At 33.4% G+C, this 23,333-nt stretch overlaps 1 protein-coding gene across 1 annotated transcript; it reads right to left on the minus strand.

The window, feature by feature from the left end:
- Nucleotides 1-1,501: 1,501 nt before the first annotated feature.
- On the minus strand, nt 1,502-3,430 carry LOC109795826 (pentatricopeptide repeat-containing protein At2g38420, mitochondrial). Its single transcript, XM_020355370.3, has one exon. It carries the CDS (start codon nt 3,337-3,339, stop codon nt 1,840-1,842), a length of 1,500 nt encoding a protein of 499 aa, XP_020210959.1. The 5' UTR covers nt 3,340-3,430; the 3' UTR covers nt 1,502-1,839.
- Nucleotides 3,431-23,333: the final 19,903 nt, after the last annotated feature.

The following is a 23,333-nucleotide window of genomic DNA, read 5'->3' on the forward strand; positions in this document are numbered from 1 at the left end:
GTGCAACTTATCAATATGTATATGAACAGTGGCCACTTGTGGATTCTTGATTTTCAGTCCCAAAAAATTACAGGAACCTCTTTTTCTCCTTTTGGAAGCTGGTTCTGGGGACCAGTTGCTATAAATGTAATATCTCATTCTTTTAGTGATGGAACTGTTCTCACAGTACCTATGCAAGGACCAAGAGAGTTTGTGTAATTGATCTCACTAGAGAGATTGTGCATTGTTTACATTACTCAAATCATCACTTCAACATCTGAGATGGACAAGATTGTTCAATATATTTTGCTTTGAAGGGCCACTGAAGTATAATATTGTATGCGTTCTTACTGCAACTTTTACCAAATGAAGCAGCTTCCTGCCCCCCTACATAACTCAGAATCCTTCATCAGATAATATTGTCCCTTTCAAATCAAAATATGGATTAAAGCTTTTTCCAGTATTAGTATGGGCATTAATTTGTGAATTTCTTTCAGAAATTTCCAATTCTTTTACTGTTCTTGTCTCCTTACTCGCATGACACGTACGCTTCAATTTTCTCATTATACAACCAAAGGCAAAATGTGAAGGCCTAACATTTGGGAAGCGAAAGCTTGTTTCCACAATAACAGTGCCAGGCTTCAAAACTACTATTCTGTTTAAGGACTGGGGCATACTACTTGACCTCAATTTATGCCTATTGTTTATGTTCTATACCCGTGGAGGATTTCAAGTTTTTTTTTTTTTTTTTTTTTTGCTTTGATGTTGCTTAGCCTCTGTGGAAGCTATCAATGCAGACAGCGTATTACTATGATTTATGGTTGAGTGTTAAATATCAAGTTCCTCGATTTTGTAAATAATTGACATACCCATAGCAGATGTGACAGTATTGTTAGGTAATGATACTATGTTATTTGCATATCAGGCCATGAAATATGAATTACTTGACTAAGTTGTTATCATAATCTCAAGATTCTAATAACAACCCCAAGAAAAAAGAATAGTAACCAATACTTTATAAAATAAAATGAAAGAAATGAGAAAAAGGGTATTGAAATGTCAATGAAATTGCATTTATCCATGCCCAACTCAATACAGCTTGAGAGAAAACCATTATGTTTTAAATTTAGTAAATAATTGTTTCCAAAAATTGCAAAGCAAATTCGGAACAAATTAATCACTGCTACAGTTAAAGAAAACTTGATATATCAATTTATAGAAAAAATAGATATTGCATTATAAAATATAATAACCAAAAACTCTAGATTGAGAAGAATGGAAGGATTAAGACCATGTCGAGGAGTTAGAGGTCACTTCTTATTTGCACCAAGAGAACCAAGGTTGCAGTTTATTTTCAAGGGAATACAATGAAATCAAGGTCAATGAAATTAAAATTGAAATACAAATCAATGAAATCAGATAACAAAAAACATATAGAAGCAATGAACTTTAGATTTGATCGAGAAGAAATGCACAAAATGAGAGAGCCAGAGAAACGAACTGCGAGAGGAAACACAGAAAGTTGAGGAATTTCAAATTCTTTTATGAAATTTGAAATTTTATAATTTAAGTTAATTAAAATACCTGACAAAAATATTAAAATTCTAAATAATTTCTAAATACATTACCCCCAACAAAATATTTTACTATACAATATTCTAAATTCACTAAAAACATGATCATTTTCTTAACATTATTCGTCCAAATCTAATACACTAGTATTTTTTGAACTCTATTACTGTTATTGTAATTGTGGAAAGAAAAAAAAGAAATTGCTGTTGGTTTAACTCTTAAATCTATAAGAGAGCCTAAATAATTTCAATATCAGATCCTTTACACGGGCCAGTTTGACAACTGAGATTAATTTGGGCCCAACAAGGCAGAAAATGTGGTTTCTGAATACCCAATGCCAGATCCCGAGTTAAGAAGCAGTGACTCCCAAGCCCTGGCCCCAGGAACAAAACTTTTTGCAACAATTTTCTGGGTCAATTCCATCGCTTCAGCAATCAAGCCCTTTTGGCACATCTGAAATATGATGTTATCAAATGTTGAAGCTCTAGGAAACAAACACTTCTCCAACATTTCCTCCAACAAAAGACAAGCTTCACCAATCTCACCTTTCCCAACCAAACCATCAAGCAAGATCCTATATGTATGCAAGTTGAGCCCAACACCCTTCCACCCCATCTCCTTCATTAGCCCCTTTGCCTTACCTAAATCCCCTGCCACACACAAAGCACCCAATAAAGTGTTGTAAGTAACCACATTCGGTTTGCATCCTAACTCCTCCATAGAAGAAACAATCTTAAGCGCCTCATCCACATTATTCTGCTTGCACAAACCATTTACATACACATTGTAAGTATAAACATCAGGAACGAGTCCAATAACAAGCATTTCATCAAACAGTTCTTCCAACTTCCCATACTCCCCTTCTGCCACAATCCCACTCAACACCATAGTATAACAAACAACATCAGGTTTAATTCCATCTTCTTTCTGCTGGTTCATAATGTCCAAAGCAGCCATACCCCTCCCTTCCTTCACCAAGAACCTAATCATGTTCGTATAATCCATAACCCCAGGACAAAATCCTAGTCTCCTCATATCCCTCCAAACAACCAAGGCCTCAACACTAGTCAAATCCTTTTGCTCACACAATGATGAAATTATCAAAGAACATATCTTCTCATCCAAACCATACCCATCTTCCATCATACAACTCATTATCTTAACGGCATAATCCACCCTCTTAATTCTACACAAGGCCTTGATCAAAACCCGAAACGTCGATCCCTCGACCCGAATGTTCATGTGTTGGCTCTTCAGCAAGACCTGGGGAACCATTTTGAGGCACTCTCTCTTCCTACAAAGCAGTGAGAGAAGCAGGTTCAATGAGCAAACAGTTGGTGTGCACCTGAACCTGGGGATCCTGGAAAACAAATCAACAGCATCTTGGACCCTGTCACCAAGACCATAGAACCTAATAAGGTGCACAAAGATAAGCTCTGGTGTCTCAAACTTCTCCGAGTGTTCAAGGTGGTCCAGAACAGGAGCAATGTCCTGTAACTGGGAGGTGCTTGTTAGGGTTTTGATGAGAAAGTAGTAAGCTTTTGGAGTTGGGGCAGTGCTGTATGCTTTGAAGGAGTCAAGGAGAGTGGAAAGGAGAAAAGGGTGGTGAAGGTTTTGTGTTTGGGGTAAGTGGGGAGAACCCATTTCAAGGGTTGCTTGTTTGAGGATTTGCATGGCTTGTTGTTCTCCAAAGGTGTGGTGCCATGAGGTCTTGTAAGGAGAGTGTGGCCATTTTCTGAATTTTCTGAGGTATTTGTTGGCACTCTTGGATAAAGGGTTTCTCACCATCTGGATTTGACAAGGATCAGAGAAACATCAGAGACGTAAAATTTGGAGAATCGGAGGATACAAACGAAAAAGTGAAAAACCAATGGATAGTCAAAACTCTGACATAACTGGTTTAATATGTGACATGTTTCACTGAGATTAACAAAAATTAGTTGTCATTGATAAAAATATTTTAATTCTTTTTCAATTACTCCTAAATTAATGTGACATGTATAATGTGTTTGGCTTTTTACTTATAAGTAAAAATTGTTATAAATAAGGTGGGTCAAATGTACTATTAACATATGTTTTACAAAAATAAGACTATTTGTATTTTAAAAGATATAAATTAAATCAATTACAGTTGATTATTGAATTCGACAAATGTATTTAATAAATGTATTTTTTAAAAAATAATTAATGTTTAAGACATGATTGAATCTTATAAAAAAATAAAGCCAATTAAGAAATTTTAGTCGTATAATAAAGGACCAATGTAGTAAAAGATTAGAATTCATTTATAATTAGTTTTTTAATGTTAATTTTTATACATTATTAAAAGGGTTAAATTATATTTTTATCTTCCTATTATATTAAATCTTGAATTTTAGTTTTTCTATTTTTAATTATGTAATTTTAATATTTTAATTTTATAAATTTATAATTTTGACCATTTAACATTCATCCCTTTATCATTAAAATTACAATGTTAATCATGACATGATATTAACTAAATGTTACAACAATTAAAATTTAAAAATATTTATATTTATATTTATTTTTTATTTTTTTATAAAAATAATAAAATGAGATGAAAATAAGATAAAAAAAAATTACTAAAAATATATTTTTCTTAAATTTTGTTAAATATTAATAATTATGTCACCTACTTATATTAGATGATAGATAATAATTAATATTAAAATTTTAATGATCAATAGATAAATATTTCACGAAGAAACAAAAATTATAAATTTATAAAATTAAAGAACTAAAATTATAAAATTAAAAAAAAAGGACCAATATTTTAAGTTAGCCTCATTTTTAATGCAATTTAGCCTCTTAAAATTTATAGAAAATAAATATTTTAAAGATTTTATGTATCCACTTAGCAAAACATATTAAGTTATAAGATTTTTATGGCTTTTTGACCACACTTGATTAATTTTCAAAACATATTACTGAAGTGAAGTTGTTTTAAAAATAATTCTTCACTTTGAAGGTGGTCACCGTGGAGTGGACTTTTTTTTTTAATATACCAATTTTTTTTAATTATTTAAATAACTTGAATGTATTTATATTTACTTAAATAACCCATTTAGAAATTTAGGTGAGAAATCGGTTACTCAGTAACCGATTTCTCAAAGGGATTTTTGGAAAACTTTGAAAAATCCCTTTAAGAAATTGGTTACCCAGTAATCGATTTCTCATTTGTTTTTTTTTTTCTTTTCATTTTTTGTTTTTGTTTTTTTGTTTTTTGATTTTTTTTTCCAGATTTTTAATTTTTTTTTTTCAGTTTATAATATTTAGATTTAAAAAAATATAATGAAAATTTAAAATATTTATTAACCTTTTTTTGTTGTTTTATTTTATTCACTTTTGTTTTGTTTTTTTTTTTTTTCAGATTTGCTAATTTCTTTCTTTTTCATTTTTAATATTCAGATTTGCTAATTGATGCAAAGTGTCATCAATTGCTTTGTCCCAGAGCGTTAGGAATCCAATGACTTTGTGCAGTGTCATCAATTACTTTATCCCAGAGTGTTAGAAAAATCAATGCTTTGTGCAGAGTGTCATTGCCTTGGTCCCAGAACATCAGAAAAATCAATGCTTTGTGAGCGTCAGGAATCCAATGACTTTACGTTTGTCCACATTAGGTTGCTTTAGTTCTATATAAACCCTAAACACAGGCTAAAAAAATGCAACAGATTGAAACATCCAATCAATGGAGTCGTTAAATGTTCCAGCCACTATTTATTATGATGGACAAATTGTCTCCACTGAGCATGGAGATACATTTGTTAGCAACGAGGTTAAAACCCTACTGGTAAGCAACATGATGACTTATCAACAACTTAAGCAGGTTATTAATAATAACCTTAATCTTCCTCATTACAAAGTTGTCATAGATATTCACTATCGATACCCAAATTCATGTATCGGTGGTGTATATAAATATATAGCGTGTCGTCTTAGGGATGATGAAGATGTAAAGTGTATGTTTTCATTGTTCACAGAACTGTACGACTTAACAAGTCTCGAATTGTATGCTACGACGACATATATTGGATTATTGCATGGGATAGAAGCGATTAAAAAATCCTTTGACCAAGCAATGAAGTTAGACAACTAATGTTATATGATTTAAGTTTTATGTTATTTATCTATTATGTTTGAAGTTTGTTTAAATTGTGTCTTTTTTTTATAAAGTTATTTTCATTTTAATGATGTAACCGTTAAAATTAGTGTACTTAATATATATTTATTATTATATTACAGTTTTTAATTTTCTATATTTAATAAATTTAATTTAAATAATAAAATTTATTTTATAATTCTAAAATTTAGTATAATAAATAAGTTTTAACATTTTATTTATTTTTAACATATTTTTAAAATTTTATACAAAATTTTATAATTTTATATATAATTATGAAAATTATAATTAACTATATTTATTTTAAAAAAATTAAAATAAAAAATATTATAATTTATAAATAAATATAATATAATTTTATTATTAATTATTATCTTTTATAAATTATTTAATTTAAATATTAAATATATTTTATTAAAATTAATTATACTTTTTAAAAAAATCTGAAAATCAAAAAGTGAATAATGTTTTTTTTTACAAAATCTGAAAGAAAAAAAACCAAGTGAGAAATCGGTTATTGGGTAACTAATTTTTCGAAGGAATTTTTCAAAATTTTTCAAAAATCCCTTTGAAAGATCGGTTACCCAGTAACCGATTTCTCACCTAAATTTTTAAATGAGTTATTTAGATAAATATAAATGCATTCAAGTTATTTAAATAATTAAAAAAAAAATTGGTATATTAAAAAAAAGTCGCGTGGAGTGTTCCTAATCAATCCATCAACAGCCCTTCCATTATTTATTTATTTATTTTAATTCTTTTCACTAAAAACATTCAGTTGGGACACATGACATCGATGAAGATGTCACTACAGCCAGTAAACAACATTTGTTCTATCGGAACTGTCCCGAGTAATATATATATATATATATATATATATATATATATATATATATATATATATATATATATATATTATTTCTTTTGCTATTATCGTAATGGTACATTACAAGAAGGCATTTTGTTTTATGTCGACATTCGCGGGGTCTCTACGAAACATGTTTCCATCTTGCGAAATCCTTTTGTCTGATTAATATGCTTCCACGTAATTCATAAAAGAATTCGTCGTGAGATCGCGACGGGATGATAAAAATAAATAAAAAATAAGGAGTCGCCACTAATATTATTTTTTACAGAAAAATATTATAAATTATAAAATAAAAAATAGTTTACAAAAATCAAAATTTTGAATTCAGGAATCGATTACGTGTAAGGAAGGTATTAACATTTCACAACGTTCATCCTAAGACGATTACCTTTAATTAATTAAACAAATTATTTATAAAATATTTATCTCATCCTAAATTAATTAACTATAATGATCAAATATATTTTATTTAACTGATTTAACTAATGCATTTAAAAAAGGTTAAAATTATTATTATTATTATATAAAAAGGAAGACAATATTATTTTTTTTATTTTTTTGGCTCGACAAAATTTATTTTTTACTCTTACGTATCTCCATGTATAATGAAGAATCAGAGTCACGTAGTTCTTTGTAGAAAATATTTGTGTGTTGATATTTTTTAATTAAATTTTAAATTTAAGATTTTTGAACTGTCTGAGCTCATTCACCCTAAAATATAAAATTGACTGAGATGTACATTAAAGTCAACTCAATAAAATTTTAATTATAATTATTGCTATAGATATTATTATCTTAAAAGATTTTTTGGTTGGACATTTTTGTTTTTGAAGAAAAAATTTAAAGATAAGTTGTCACAACTTGTACTTTAAATTTAAAGGTTAAAAAGATGTAACATCTAATTGACCATTTCTCCAATAAAATTTTTGATACAATAACTTCAAATATTTATATTGAATATTGTAAAACTATATTTTGATATTTAATCACATTTGAATTTAAATAAGGACTAATGACAGATATTACTAATATAAACAGAAAATAAAAAATAAAAAAGAAAATAAAAAATAAAAAGAAGTGAGTTCAATATACTTACAATTTCTCGCTCAAGAAGTGCTAACTTGCTGGTCTCTTCCTCTGGATTCCCTCTGGTCTTCAGAGAGTGTAGAAAAAGAAGAAAAAATTCAAAGTGGAGATGTACGTGTGTGTGCGTGGGGGAGTGGCCTTTGGGAAGGCCAAGATGCGACTGTTTATAGACTTTTAGGGTGACCGGAACGGCCCGTTCTGAATCTAGAACGGACCATTATAGGATTGCAATTTTACTCACAACGGCCATATATAGAACGGTCCGTTCCAGATTGGGAACGGCCTGTTCTGGTCTAGAATTTATAGGTTTTTTGGAAGGTTGGAACGACCGTTTTGGGCTAGAATTTATAGATCATTTTGGAAAGTTGGAACGGTCCGTTCCCGTTTGGAAACGGCCTGTTCTGGACTAGAATTTATAGCTCTTTTTTGAAAGTTTGGAACGGCTTGTTCCAGTTTCGGAACGGCCCGTTCCAGGCTAGAAATTGTAGGTCTTTTTGGGAGGTTGAAACGGACCGTTCCAGTTTGGGAACGACCCGTTCTGGGCTATTAAAATTACTAAATTACCCTCCACAAAAGTATGAAAATTGAAATATTACATTTGACTTCCATATTTTTATCTTTTTTTATTTTTTCTTGTATATTTGCTATTTTTTATTTAAAAACAATTAATATTTTCCGGACGAAATTAGGTTACTACACTACGTTAATCTTTTAAATTAAGATTTTGATATGGTCAATTTTTTATATTAATAAAAATATTTAAAATATAATTTTTTTTTACTTTCATTTTTTTTCTACACTAAGTGATGTGATCTTGATAAATAGATCATCTAATTAATTAACTTATTCTTTTTCTTTTCATCAAATGCTATTTCAAGTATTTCAAATCGTTTGGTAAAAATTAAAATAATTTTGAGAAAAATGTAATAAAATTCTATTTGTTGTAGTAGAGAAAAATTTTGCAATTTTTTATTCAACTTGCTTCTCAAAATTTACACACAAATATATGAAGAGTCTCAATTTATCATGACTCATACTATATAAAAAAAATCTTGAATAAATTAAATGTTTCATATATATATATATAATTTTAAGAATATATATATATATATATATATATATATATAGATATATATATATTTAAATGAAAAAAATAAACAAATCAAACTATTCTAAAATATAAAAAAAAAAAAAAATTGTTTCAAAATTCTTTAAATATATAGGGGTATGATAAAATTACTCTTTTTTTATTCGGTTAACATGTGCTACTGTTTCCAATTACGAAAGCTTCTTTTTTAAAAAAAAAAATCACCTTTTAACATTTTTGTCTGATTTTATTTATTTATTTAATTAATCAAAACAAGTATATAACGTGTAAATTTTCCAACTTGTCAATTATTGTACACTTCCTACCTTGTGCATGGAAAAGTCTCATTTGTCATTTTCCAAGTTCTGATCGAAATTCCTTAGACGTAACGCAACGAAGAAGTCAGAAAATGCGGTTCAAGTTCAACCGAGTCATGGTTGATCATTTCAGAGTTCAGACCCCATAACATATGTATATATATATAACAAAGCTCTTGTATATCCAAATTAACATCTAGCTTAGCAACATAATAAACGAAACTCGTATTCTTCCATCACTCTTTCAATGGCAAACCAATCACCACCCTTTGCCACCCCCATCATTGGCCCTCACTACTGTTCCCCAGGTATATTATATTATAAACCAACCTCTATCAATATAGTGCATGCTCAACAACAAATTTGTTTTAAAATGTTCTTTTTCTTTCTTGGCATATATATATATATACAATTAATACTTAGTTGCAAATATGGTTGCTTGATTTCTCCTTATATGATGATCAAACTATATTACTATCTTTCTCTGTTAATTACTTTTGTCTTAAACAATCTCATCATCATCTTTAATTGTTATACTCCATCTTGAAGTGGGTTTATATCGGATTTAGATAATAATTGAGTGTTTGAATGAATTTGAAGATTTAAATCCATTCTTATTGTTGTTATTATTATAATTTTTTGATTAATAAAAAAATATTTGAATACATCAGTATTAATTTACATAGATATTTGTTGATTGGATCTCATGATGAGTGGTTTTATTGGTTAATTACATTTATATAATAACAGGTCCACATCCCGTTGATCTGATAATCGCAAAGGAAAGGACTATAGGTGATAACTTCACTGTGACAGACGTTAATGGCAACATCGTTTTTACTGTTCAGAGCAATCTGGTTACCTTTGTAACACCCCGCCAACACCTCTTTTTAATTGACGCTAATGGAAATCCCATTGTGCATCTTCGCAGAGCGGTAAATTCATCAACTATTTAATTAGATACAAGTTAAACACTTTTCAGAGCTTATCCATTAAAAATAAATAATATTTTTTAATAAAAAAACTCTAAAAAAATTCTTCTAAATTTTTATCTGAAGAGAATCTATATCGTTAACTTCATTTTCCTGTGAATTTATAATGCTTCTTCTCTATTTCACCCTTATGATGTACATATTTTGTTTTATTTAGATAAATCAATTCAAATTTCTTAAATTTAAAATTTTTAATTTGTATATAATAATTTGATTTTTATTATAGATAAAGTTAATTATATGCATGTTGGGATTTTAAGATTAAATTTTATAAAAATAAATATTAGTGAAATTTTAAATATTTAACAGCTTTAAAAATGAATATTAGAAAAAAAATTAATAATTTAAATTTTTAAAAAATATATTTTATGTCATTGAAAGAGAGGTAGAAGATGTATGAGGGAGAGACAAATAGATATGAGAATAAGAGAGAGAGAGAAAGAGAAATTGAGAAGGAAGAGAAAGTACGAGAGATGAAAGAGAGAAAAAATTTAAGAAAAAAAACATAAGAAATAGGATAGTTTGAAATTTTATTATTTTTTAAAAAAATTATAAATGTTTGAATTTCAAATTCAAGGAATTTGAAATTTTTGGTATTTGAATTATTTTGATTTCAATTTTTAGCATTCTTAAAATATTTTATTTGGATAAGTCAATTTGTAATTTTTAAAATTTTAAGTTATTAAGTTAGATATGATAATTTGATTCCACCATGATAAAATTGATTTTTAAAATATATTTATATGTTGAGATTTTTAAATTAAATTTTATAAAAATAAATATTAGTTAATTTTTAAATATTTAATAATTTGAAAAATTAATATTAGATAATATTTATTAGTTTTAAAAATATTTTTGAATATTTAATAATTAAAAACATAAAGAGATAAGAGATGAGATAAAATATATAAGTAAAATAAGAAGAAAAAAAATATGAAAAATTTCAAATTCTTACTTTTTTTTTTGGAGAATTTGAAATTTTACTATTTCAAGGAATTTCATAATTACTTGAATTTCAAATTCTTTATAAATTCTCCATCCAAACAAGGTATTTCACCTCAAAAAATTTAAAATTCTTTAAATAAATAAATTATTCCATTTAAATTTCTCATCCAAACACACTATAAAAAAATTTATCCAAACAAAATACCTTATCTCAAAGGTATTTAAAATTCTTAAAAAAAAATAAATTATTTCATTTAAATTCTTTCTTCGAACACAGTATTGTTGCAATTAAATTCAAACATGGTAAAAGTTTTCATCATCAAAATCCCATATATTTTTTATTATTTAATTCTTTTTAATTAAAAGCTGAGATTTCATTGAATAGAAATGTCACGTAATAAAAAGGTTTTACACTCATATTTAATGTTGAAATTTGTCCATACAGTTACTGGCAGCAAATGATAGTTGGAAAGCATTTAGAGGAAGAAGTACCGAAGCCAAGGATCTGATCTTTACTCGAGAGAGATCTTCATTATTTCAGCTAAGAATGAAATATAATGTGTTCTTGGCAAATAATTCCACTGGAGTGTGTGACTTCAGAATCAAAGCAACTTGGTTAGGAGACTCTTGGGATGTTTACATTGGAGAGTCTGACATTGTTGTTGCCCAGGTTTTTTTTTTAACACTTAATCTTTTTTTGCTTAGAGTGATTTTTTTTAATTATGGTTGAAAATAAATTTTAATTATGGCAATAATTGTGATCCATTGCAGATAAACAAAAAGCTGGGCACTATGTTTAGCAGAGAGAAGTACATGGTGTCAGTGTATCCGAACATTGATTATGCATTCATTGTGGCGCTAATTGTGACTCTTGCATGAACGGTGTATGGTTAAATAACTCAATTTCTTTAGTGTAAACTAATAATTAATTATATTTTTTAATTATATTATATTATTATAAATATATTTATTTTTAACAGTGATATTTTTAAAGGGTGAGATAACTGGCCCCAAGATTTAACGCGGCACCCCTGACCTTGCTTAAGCGTGGATCAACCCTTACTGCTGAACCACACGCTTGAAGTTTTAACAGTGATATGATATAATTAAAAGTTATAATTAATTATTAATATAAAAAAAAATTATATTTAACAGTATATAAATGTTTCTTTAAACCTTACTTTCTAACGGATGATAATTAAATAGCTCAATTTCTTCAAGACATGTATTCGATTCTTCGATAATTCTTTTTTCTCCATTTAATGTAATGGATAATGATGATAGGTTTTTCTGTAAGCATCTTGATATTTTGTGATTTCTTTTATTTGAATTTTTTTTAGTTTTATTTGCATATTAAGAAAAGTGTATTAGATTAAAATTTTAAATAATTTTTTTTATTATAAAAATATCTTGTAATATTTAATCAAGATTTTTTTAATATAAAAAATTATGTGGTGTTTAATTAAGATAATTAAATTCTTTTTAAAAATATATTAAAATTTGATAGTATTTAATTAAGACAATTAGATTTTTTTAAGGATATGTTAAAATATGATGATATTTAATTAAACAATTTATTTCACTTAAAAAAATCTTTTGATATTAAAAAATATATAGATTTTAATAAATTATTTTGTTAAATAGAATTTGTAATATTTTTTTAATATAATTCTCATACTCATAATAATTGATGACAGGTATTTTGGCACGTGATGTATAAAATAAATATTTGTTTTCATTTAGTTAAAATTTATTATAAATAAATATTTTTGAATATATAAATTATAATATAATTTAAATTATAATAAATAAATATATTTGAACATATATAATTTATATTTTAGATTTAAAATAATTAATTTATATTTATTTTAATAATATATATAAAAAATTAATTTAAAAAAATTAAAAGAGATAAATAATTAGAAAAATTAAGTGCACGGATAAAGATAAAAAGAATTGTGGTTTGGAATGGTTGAGAAAAAAAATTGGAATGGTTGAGAAAAAAAACTGGAATGTTGTTAAATGAAAGTAATTTTGAAACTAAAATTAAATATATTTGAAAGGAAAAACTAAAACATTAAACTAAATCTATATACCAAACTCACTTATTCATCGTCTATCAAACAGGTAAAAAAGATTATATCTATGTTTTAAAAAAAATACTCTTTAATAACGGAAAAAATGTTCAAAAAAGATAAAAGGGTAAAAAAAAAATTAAATTAAATATTAATATACGATATTAGGAAAAAAAAAAAAAGGTGATTTAATAAGAGTAACTATATATGTAAGAGTGATTATTCATTTTGTCTCTGACCTCATCGAGTATAACTAAATCTAATTAGTTTAACATAGTGTGTTAGTGTTGTAAACTCTATCTAAATCTCATTGAGATTTCTTAATACGAAGTATCCCAAACCACTATTAATATCCAGATATTCCAGCTCTGATTTTACAATGTTTCCTTTCATTAAATAATAAACACTGAGTGCGTGTTTGCTTTAGCTTTTGGACGTGAAAATTCACGTTTGTGAGAAGCAAAAAATTGTAACTTCTACATAAATTGGCTTGTAAACGTGAAGAGAGAGTGAAAAATCACGTTTCTAAATCTAAAGCAAACACGCACCGAGTTCTTGTATGTTACTCAGCTGAAGTTGGCAGAAGAGCATGCTATATTTTGATAGACCTTTTATGTAAAGGAGGTAAGCATTGATTAATTAATTCAATGATCAATGCATTCTTTTCTCTTTATTCATGTTAGTGATTTTGTACATGCTCAAGATCAATGAAGAGTCCAACTATACCTAGAGGACCCATGTTTCATAATCACAAGAAAATCAAGTGCAGCACCTACTCATCCTCCTGTCTTAACTAATTTCCAAAGATTATTTGTTGATTGAAGATTGAATTTTGAAGTGAATAATAAACATTTTTTTATTCCTTACCCCGCTTCTCTGAATGAGCTTGATCAGTTTTAATTTCTATGCGGGCAACTAATTTAGTTACACATTCTTCTCTATTTTGCTTTGGTTTTTGGAAAGTGTTTGATTTAATTGCAAACATTCTTCTCTTGATTTTCAACAGGGAGGGAGTTAGCCAGTTAGGTATATTCTTTTATCATTAAAATGAAATAATTTTACTAAAGCAAGAGAAAATAGAAAAACTAAGAGAAAATATCCTTATTCGTCTTGGAATAAATATTGAAGACATTGTCAGTATCAATTTCCGAGTAACAATTTCAGTTTAGACCAAAATTATCCAAATGTTTGTCATGCGGTCCAAAAGCAGCACTCTCATTGTTAAAAACTTTGTATATATGATCTAAGAGTAAAAATCTTTCAATCTAACGGTTGGATTTACAAAATTCACATTTAATATAAAATTATTGAACGATGTAATACTTAGTAAAAATTATACTAATATATATATATATATATATAAATTGAATATGATAATTAAAATTGTATTACAAAAAATATTTTTACTATAATAATAATAAGATAAAAATTGATAATAAACACATTGAGTGATTGAGAAATTTTAGTATTTATATGCTTTAAATTTTATTTTTAACTTACAGATCTTAACAAATAACATAATATTATACATATTTAGCAAATTTTTACATAATTTTTTTTTAAAATTGTAAAAAACTGGTTTAGATTTCATAATATATTTTAATTAAATCAAATTTAATTTTCTTGTTTGTTTTAGTGATTTTTAAGCCAAAAAATTGAAATATATGGCGCCACAAACACCCTTAATTAGTCTATGTTTAGAAATCTGTGAGACCCCTTCCGTTTTTCTTTCTTCCCAACTCCCTCCCCACTCACTCAAACTCTCTTCTTCCCTCTAAAATCTTCATTTGACTGATCATTCTCTCTTTGCTTGGATTCAAGGTGCTGATGCCTAGAGTTGGGTTGAGCTGAGCCGTGCGGAGTCCCCCTCAAGCTTATTCTTCTTCTTCTTCATCATTCTCTTCTTCCCGAAGCTCGGAGCCGTTGAACCGAGGTAAGGGAAGTTAGTCTTTACTGCATTTTGGCTGAAAACGAGTTCTAGGAACTCCTTGATTGTTTGAGGTTTGGTGTTTTTACTAAGATTGAAAACTTGGGGCTTTTGGGTTTTTCCGAGGTTGGAAGAAAAATTTGGGGTTTTGCTTGTTTGTTGGTTGCATGTGGAAAATGAGGTATTTTTCGTGATACTTGATGAAAATGGAGACTTTTGGCTGGATTGCATGTTGGTTATCTGTTGATTTTTGCAGGTTTTGGGCAAATTTTCGAACTTGGGGAAGTTGCTGCTGAGCTTCGCGCTGGGCATAGTTCTTCGCGCCGGGCGCGAGACCATCAGGGGCTCCATGTAGGCAAGCCTGCCGGGCGCAAAGGTGTGTGCGCCAGGCGAGCTTGAGAATGGGGGCCTCTAGATGGCCCACGCCGGCGTGACCTGGACCGCGCCGGGCGCGATATCAGTTGTGCCATGTTTTGGGTTTTCTGGTGCTGCGCTGGGCGCCAGCATTGTCGCGCTGGGCGCGGAGGCTCCTTGGGAGTCTCTGTCAAGAGGGCGCTGGGCGCAATGCAAATTGCGCCGGGCGCGAGACCTTGGTAGGTCTTTGCCTTTCCCACGCTGGGCGCGGGATAGGCCACACTGGGCGCGTGAGACTCCTTGGAGTCTCTGCCTGGGCATGCGCTGGGCACAAAGTTGAATTGCGCCAGGCGCGAGAGAGCATTAGGCTCTCTGACTTAGTCACGCCGGGCACGAGTACTCTTGTGCCGGGTGTGATGGCCCCTGGTGCTCTCTGGTTATGCCACGCCGGGCGCAACCGCGAGTGCGTCGGGCGCGTAGGATGATGATGATTTATATGTTGCTGACTGTTAAATTTTGCTGAAATTGCCGATAAATGTTGTTTTATGCTGAATTGAGCTGTAATTGATGAATATGCTGTGCTGACTAGATGAAAATGCTGAAATATGATGATAAGCTGAAATAGATGTATAATGTTGTGCTGAGCTGGGCTGTGATTGATGATTTTAAAATGCTGAAATAAATTATTGTTGTGCTCTAGAATGATGAGCTAAGTTATGAGTAGTAAGCTGTGTTGAATACTACTTAGTAGTGTTGTATGCTGATTTGCTGTGTTGTGCTGTATAATGCTGATCTGTATGTTGTGTATGGCCATTATTGTGGTGCTGTTTCTAGCCGCTATGTCGGTGCTGTTATTAGCCACTATTGTGGTGCTGTTATAGCTGCTAAGGCAGTGCTGTTATTGCCGCTATGCGGTGCTGTTATAGCCACTAGTGTGGTGCTGTTATTGCTGCTATGCAGTGCTGAAATTATCGCTTTGCGGTGCTGATATTGCTGAATTGCTGTGGTGTAGTATAAGTTGTGCGGATGTGCTGATAACTGTAGCTGTTTACCATTCATATTATTTTATATGTATGTTATTTTCTTTTCACTAGCTTACCCTTTGTTGTCTCCATGATGATTGGACTACGATGATCATACTATGTTTGGGAGCAGAGCAGGGATAGGTTGGTGGCTTGCGATAGGTCTATAGCTGGTAGACGGAGCTGAATCTTTTTAGATGTTTTTTTTTGTTGTTTTAGCTACTGGGTGTAGTAGCATTTGATGTATTTTGTACACTTTTAACTCTATCCAGACTTGGATCATGTATATGTATATGTTCTAGACCCTATATGTATACACTTGTTCCTTTCTGTGTGGTGTTTCTAGTGTGCCGTTCCGTGTGTAGTGACTAGCCAGGTCGTTACACTTTAGTGGTATCAGAGTAGTTCGAGTCTAGTGGACCCTCTATGGGGGTGATTCCTTTAGGCTTTGTTGTGCTGAGCTCTGTGTTGTGTTGTCTTGCTGTGTTGTTTGCTGTGCTGATTGCTGTGATGATTTGCTGTGTTGTTGATTGTTGTTTGGTTTAGTTGTTGTATACTAAAGATGCTGTTACTTTTGTAGACAATGACTAGAACCAATGAGCAGATAGCCCGTGCCATGGAGATGATGGCTATGGCTATGCAACAGCGAAATGCCTATTTTGCTAGAGCAGAGGCTGATAGAGTTGCAGCTGGTGTAGCAAGGCCCACGGGGTCATAGGAGAGCCGGGACCTAACTGAGTTCTGGAAATGTCATCCTCCACAGTTCAGGGGAGATGTAGATCCAGAGGTAGCTGACCACTAGATTTGTGAGCTAGAGAAGATTTTTACCGTGTTGGGTTGTTCTCAAGAGAGGAGGCTGACATATGCTGTGTACATGCTGTTTGAGGAGGCTGAGCATTGGTGGAGACGTACCCATCACATGTTGACCACCAGAGGGGTGGTTATTGACTAGAAATGGTTCAGGAGGATGTTCCTGGAGTAGTACTTCCCTGAGAGCATGAGGCACGCCAAAGAAGCTGAGTTTATGCGATTACACCAAGGAGGGATGATTGTTTTCGAGTACGTGATGAAATTTGAGCACCTGACTCGTTTTTATTTGCAAGGTATAGCTGAGGCTTGGAAATGCAGGAAGTTTGCTGAGGGTCTGAAATATGATCTGAAGAGAGTGGTGGTGCCTATGGCCATCACTGAGTTTCCGACCTTAGTGGAGAAGGCGAAGGTTGTGAAGCGGTTGGAAGGTGGTAACCGTGCTATGAAGACTGCTGAGGGACCAGCTGGGTCCAGGAGAGGTGGGAATCAGAGGAAGCCATATGATAGGCCCCAACCACAACAAGGGGGTCCTGTCATTAGGCAACCTTCTGGTGCTGTTGGTGGAGGTAGATAGGGTGGAGGTGCCACTCTGAGATGCTATAGGTGTGTTGGGCCCCATTTTGTCAGGGATTGTCCACACACGGAGAGCCGGTGCTTCAAGTGCCATCAGATGGGTCATGAGTCGACCAACTGTCCTACTAGAGGTAGACTAGAGAGGAGTGATGCTCAGAGGAGTGGTACCCAGAGAGGTGATGCTCAGAGGGGTGACAAACCCACTACAGCTGGTAGAGTATTTGCCTTGACTGGGGCTGAAGCTTCTACTTCCTCAGATCTTGTGAAGGGGAAGGGTAGAGCTGTTGGTAAGGATGTGATGATCCTTTTTGATTCTGGTGCTTCTCATTCATTTATATCATATGCTTGTGCTGCTATGTTGGGTGTGCCTGTGTGTGATTTGGGGTTGAGACTGCTAGTGTCGACACCCACTTTTGCTTCGGTAGTTGCTTCCGAGCTGTGTGCTGGTTGTCCGATTGTAGTGAATGAGAAGAAGTATAAGGTAAACTTAATTTGCTTACCTTTGGTGGATATTGACATAATCTTAGGGATGGATTGGTTGTCTGCCAATCGCATTCTTATAGATTGTGCCAATAGGCGGTTGATTTTTCCTCAGGTGGAGGATGAGCTGTTGATTTCATATAGCCAAGCTGAATCATTGCTGAGAGATGGAGCAGAGTGCTGTCTTCTGCTTGCTGCGTTGAGTGTTGAGGCCGAGAGGGTCATTGTTGAAATTGATGTGGTGCAGGATTTTGCTGAGGTGTTCCCGGATGAGGTGTCTGGGTTGCCTCTTGTTAGGGAGATGGAGTTTAGCATTGACTTGGTTCCAGGTGTAGGGCCAGTGTCGGTGGCTCCCTATAGGATGGCTCCTGTTGAGCTGGTTGAGCTGAAGGGTCAATTGGAGGACCTGCTGGAGAAGCAGTTTGTGCGGCCGAGTGTATCGTCGTGGGGTGCTCCTGTGCTGTTGGTGAAAAAGAAGGATGGAGGTAGTCGACTGTGTGTTGATTACCGGCAGTTGAACAAGTTGACCATTAAGAACAAATATCCACTTCCTCGGATAAATGACTTGATGGATCAACTGAGGGAGCATCCGTTTTCTCGAAGATTGACTTGAGGTCAGGTTATCACCAAATTAGGGTGAAGGAGGGTGACATACCGAAGACTGCTTTCAGGACTAGGTATGGTCACTATGAATATGTTGTGATGTGGTTCGGCGTGACCAACGCCCCTGTAGTGTTCATGGATTACATGAACATGATCTTTCGGCCGTTCTTGGATAAGTTTGTTGTGGTGTTCATTGATGACATCTTGATTTATTCAAGGACCCGGGAAGAGCATGGAGAGCACTTGAGGGTGGTGCTGGAGATTTTGAAGGCGAAGCAGCTGTACGCTAAGCTTTCAAAATGTGAGTTCTGGTTGGATGAGGTGAAGTTCTTGAGACATGTGATTTCAGCTGAGGGGATTGCTGTTGATCCGACTAAGGTGGAGTCGGTGTTGCAGCGGGAACGTCCAAGGACTGTCACTGATATTCGGAGCTCTGTGGGATTAGCGGGTTACTATCGAAGGTTCATTGAAGGGTTTTCTAAGATAGTAACGCCTTTGACCTAGCTGACGAGGAAGGAGCAACCGTTCATTTGGACAGATACCTGTGAGCGGAGCTTTGTTGAGCTGAAAAGGAGGTTGACTACTTCTCCTGTGCTGGTGTTGCCAGATTCTGGTGAGCCCTTTGATGTTTATTGTGATGCTTCTCACCAGGGTCTGGGGTGCGTGCTGATGCAAAATAGGAAAGTGGTGGCATATGCTTCAAGGCAACTGAAGAATCATGAGAGGAATTATCCCACTCATGACTTGGAGTTGGCAGCTGTATTGTTTGCCTTGAAGATATGGAGGCATTATTTGTATGGTGCTCGGTTCAGTGTCTTTAGTGATCACAAGAGTATGAAATACTTGTTTGATCAGAAAGAGCTGAACATGAGGCAGAGGCGGTGGATGAAGTTTCTGAAGGATTATGATTTCCAGTTGATGTATCATCCTGGTAAGGCCAATGTTGTGGCGGATTAAGTAAGAAATCCATCCACATGTCTAGTATGATGGTGAGGGAGCTGGAGCTGGTGGAGGAGTTCAGGGATTTGAATCTCTGTGTGGAGTTAGCTTAGGATCACATTAGTTGTGGGGCAATTACCATAACTAATGAGTTCTTGAGGCAGGTTGGACTCAAGCAGTTGCAGGACGTTGAACTGGTGAAGCTTCTTGGTTTGCTGGCTACCGAGAAGGCTGTTGGTTTTGAGCTGGGCGGAGATGGAATCTTGAGGTTTAAGGGCAGGAATTGCCTACCTCAGGATGCTGAGCTGAGGAGAGTTGTGTTGGAGGAAGGCCACAAGAGCAGACTTAGCATACATCCAGGTATGACTAAGATGTACCAAGACCTCAAGAAGACTTTCTGGTGGTCTGGTATGAAGAGAGAGATAGTTGATTATGTGGCAGCCTATCTGACCTGTCAGAAGGCAAAGGTTGAGCATCAAAAGCCGAGTGGGTTGATGCAACAGATTGAGATTCCAGAATGGAAGTGGGATAGTATCACTATAGTCTTCATCGTCGGGTTACCTAGGTCAGCTAGGAATAGTGATGCTATCTGGGTGATTATTGATCGGTTGACCAAGTGTGCGCATTTCTTGTCTGTCAACATCAGGTGGTCCTTGGAGAAGCTGACACAATTGTATGTGAGAGAGATAGTACGGTTGCACGGGGTGCCTTCCAGTATTATTTATGACCGAGATCCGAGGTTCACTTCCAGATTTTGGCAGAGTCTACATCAAGCCCTAGGCACGAAACTGAAGCTGAGTTCTGCTTATCATCCGCAGACGGATGGTCAGTTAGAGAGGACAATCCAGTCCTTGGAGGATTTGCTGAGGGCTTGTGTGTTAGACCACTTGGGTAGTTGAGAGGAGGTCCTACCGCTGGTTGAGTTCACTTACAATAATAACTTTCATGCTTGATGGAAGCTCTTGGAGGAGATTGTGATTCCTTCAAGAATTCCATGCTTAGGACCGAAATGCCTTGAGGTTGACTCCAAGAGAAGCTCGAAATCTCCTTGAAGAAGTCTTCAATTGAGGAGAAGCCTTGGAAGGAGGTTCGGTCACTTCTAGTTTGATGTAGAAGCTTAAGGAACCTAGGCAAGGTTTGAAACCTTGGTGAAACCTTAGAGAGGAAAGTGTCTCCACGGTTTTTGAGAGGACTCTTGAGAGAGAAATTCTGAAGTTTTATTTCTCTAATGTTCAAAAGTGAATAAAAATGAGGTAATTACAAATATATAGGATAGAGGTAGCTTCTAGGAGAAGCTAACCATAACCATGGTTCACTAAGAACCATGGTAAGGTATACTTAACTCCCTACGGTTTAGCAAGCTTGTAGGAGAAGCTAACCTTGATCATGGTTCACTTAAGAACCATGGTAAGGTAAGCTTACATTACTTGAGTTTAGAAGCTTGCAAGGCAAGCTTCAAAACTCAAGAAGAGTTGCTTAAAATTTCGGCCAAGGAGGAAGAAAGAGCTAGGCGGCCTTTGGCTCTAAATGCTCCATGATTTAATTTGAAAATCTTTGATTTGGTTTAGCTAGGTTCATCATATGATGATGAGACCTAGCTAAATCAAATCTATGAAAAATTAGGAGCAAAATGAGTCCAATATGCAAAATTTTGCCTAGGCCCAACTCAGGCCCAATTTCTAAGCACACCCTCAAGCTTTGCTAAATGTCACCCCCCTTTTCCCTACTGAAAAAATACAAAATGAATATATCAACTAGGGAGGTTAAATGAAGTTAAACTCTCCAAGTAACCTACCTCAAAATCAATATACAAACACTAGAAAAAGCAACTAAAGTGCCTCACAAATACAAAGGCAAAAATAACCTATACAAAAGACAATGTATAAACTGTACAATATAAACAAGTAGAACTAGGCCTTCTCTTCATGATAGAGCATTCCAAGTGAAGATTACCTTGGGCATGGCAAGCCCACTAGTCTTCACAAGGTCCAACTCTTCCTGTATTCTTCTAGCCATAGCTCTGGTAACTGGGCCCTTGGCCCATGGTCTATCATCCCCTCCTTCTTGAGAATGATTTGTCTTCAAATCTGTAGGTTCATCTTCCTCATCATAACCTGCAAAAGGAATAAGACCAATCACATTAAAAGTGTTGCTTACTCCATAATCACTGGGAAGATCCAACCTGTAAGCATTATCATTGATTCTTTGGAGGACTTGAAAGGGACCATCTCCTCTTGGGTTGAGTTTAGACTTCCTTTGAAAAGGAAACCTTTCCTTTCTCAAATGAAGCCAAACCCAATCCCCTTCCTAAAAAATGAGGGTTTTCTTTCCTTTGCTTCTATCTAAAGCAATTCTCTCATTTTGTTGTTGTATATGAGTTTTAACCTTCTCATGTAATTTCTTAACAAATTCAGCCCTAGATACCCCTTCTTTATGAAAGTAATGAGAAGAATCTGGTAGGGGTATTAGGTCTAAAGGAGTAAGAGGGTTAAAACTATACACAACCTCAAAAGGTGAGATTTTGGTAGTCTTATGAACTACCCTGTTGTAAGCAAATTCAATATGGGGCAAGTACTCATCCCAAGACTTATGGTTACCCTTAAGAACTGCCCTTAACATTGTAGATAGGGATCTATTAACTACTTCTGTTTGCCCATCAGTTTGTGGGTGACAAGTAGTAGAGAAAAGCAATTTAGTTCCTAGCCTACTCCAAAGAGTTTTCCAGAAATGGCTAAGGAACTTAGTATTCCTATCTGACACAATGGTTTTGGGTAGACCATGAAGTCTAACCACTTCCTTGAAGAAGAGTCTTGTTATGTTGCTTGCATCATCTATTTTGTGGCAGGGTATAAAGTGGGCCATTTTACTAAATTTGTCCACTACCACAAAAATCGAATCCATGCCTCTCTGGGTCTTGGGCAAGCCCAAAATAAAGTCCATACTGATATCAACCCATGGAGAGTTAGCAACAGGTAAGGGTGTATAGATGCCATGAGGCATTACTTTAGACTTTGCTTGTAAACAAGCTATACATCTAGAGCAAAACCTCTCAACTTCCCTTCTCATATGGGGCCAAAAGAATTTTTCTTTTAGAAAGCTTAGAGTCTTTTCAACTCCAAAATGTCCCATGAGACCACCCTCATGACTTTCTCTAACAAGGAGTTTCCTTATAGATCCTTGGGGTATACAAATTCTTCCTTCTTTATACAAATACCCCTCAGAAATATAGAAACCTCCTTGAGGCTTTGCTAAGCATTGGGTATAATTTTCCTTGAATTCGAGATCATTAGTATACAATTCCTTAATGTGATTAAATCCCAAGATTTGAGATCCAAGGGAGACTAACAAAGTGTGTCTCCTAGAAAGGGCATCAGCCACAACATTATTTTTCCTTTTCTTGTATTTAATCACATATGGGAATTGTTCTAAGAACTCTACCCACTTAGCATGCCTTTTATTTAGTTTGCCTTGGCCCCTCAAATATTTAAGTGACTCATGATCACTATGAATGACAAACTCTTTGGGAATAAGGTAGTGTTCCCAAGTTTGAAGGGCTCTAA

The sequence above is a fragment of the Cajanus cajan genome, chromosome 4 (genome assembly GCF_000230855.2).
Source record: "Cajanus cajan strain Asha chromosome 4, NIPB_CcT2T_4, whole genome shotgun sequence".
Lineage (NCBI taxonomy): Eukaryota > Viridiplantae > Streptophyta > Magnoliopsida > Fabales > Fabaceae > Cajanus > Cajanus cajan.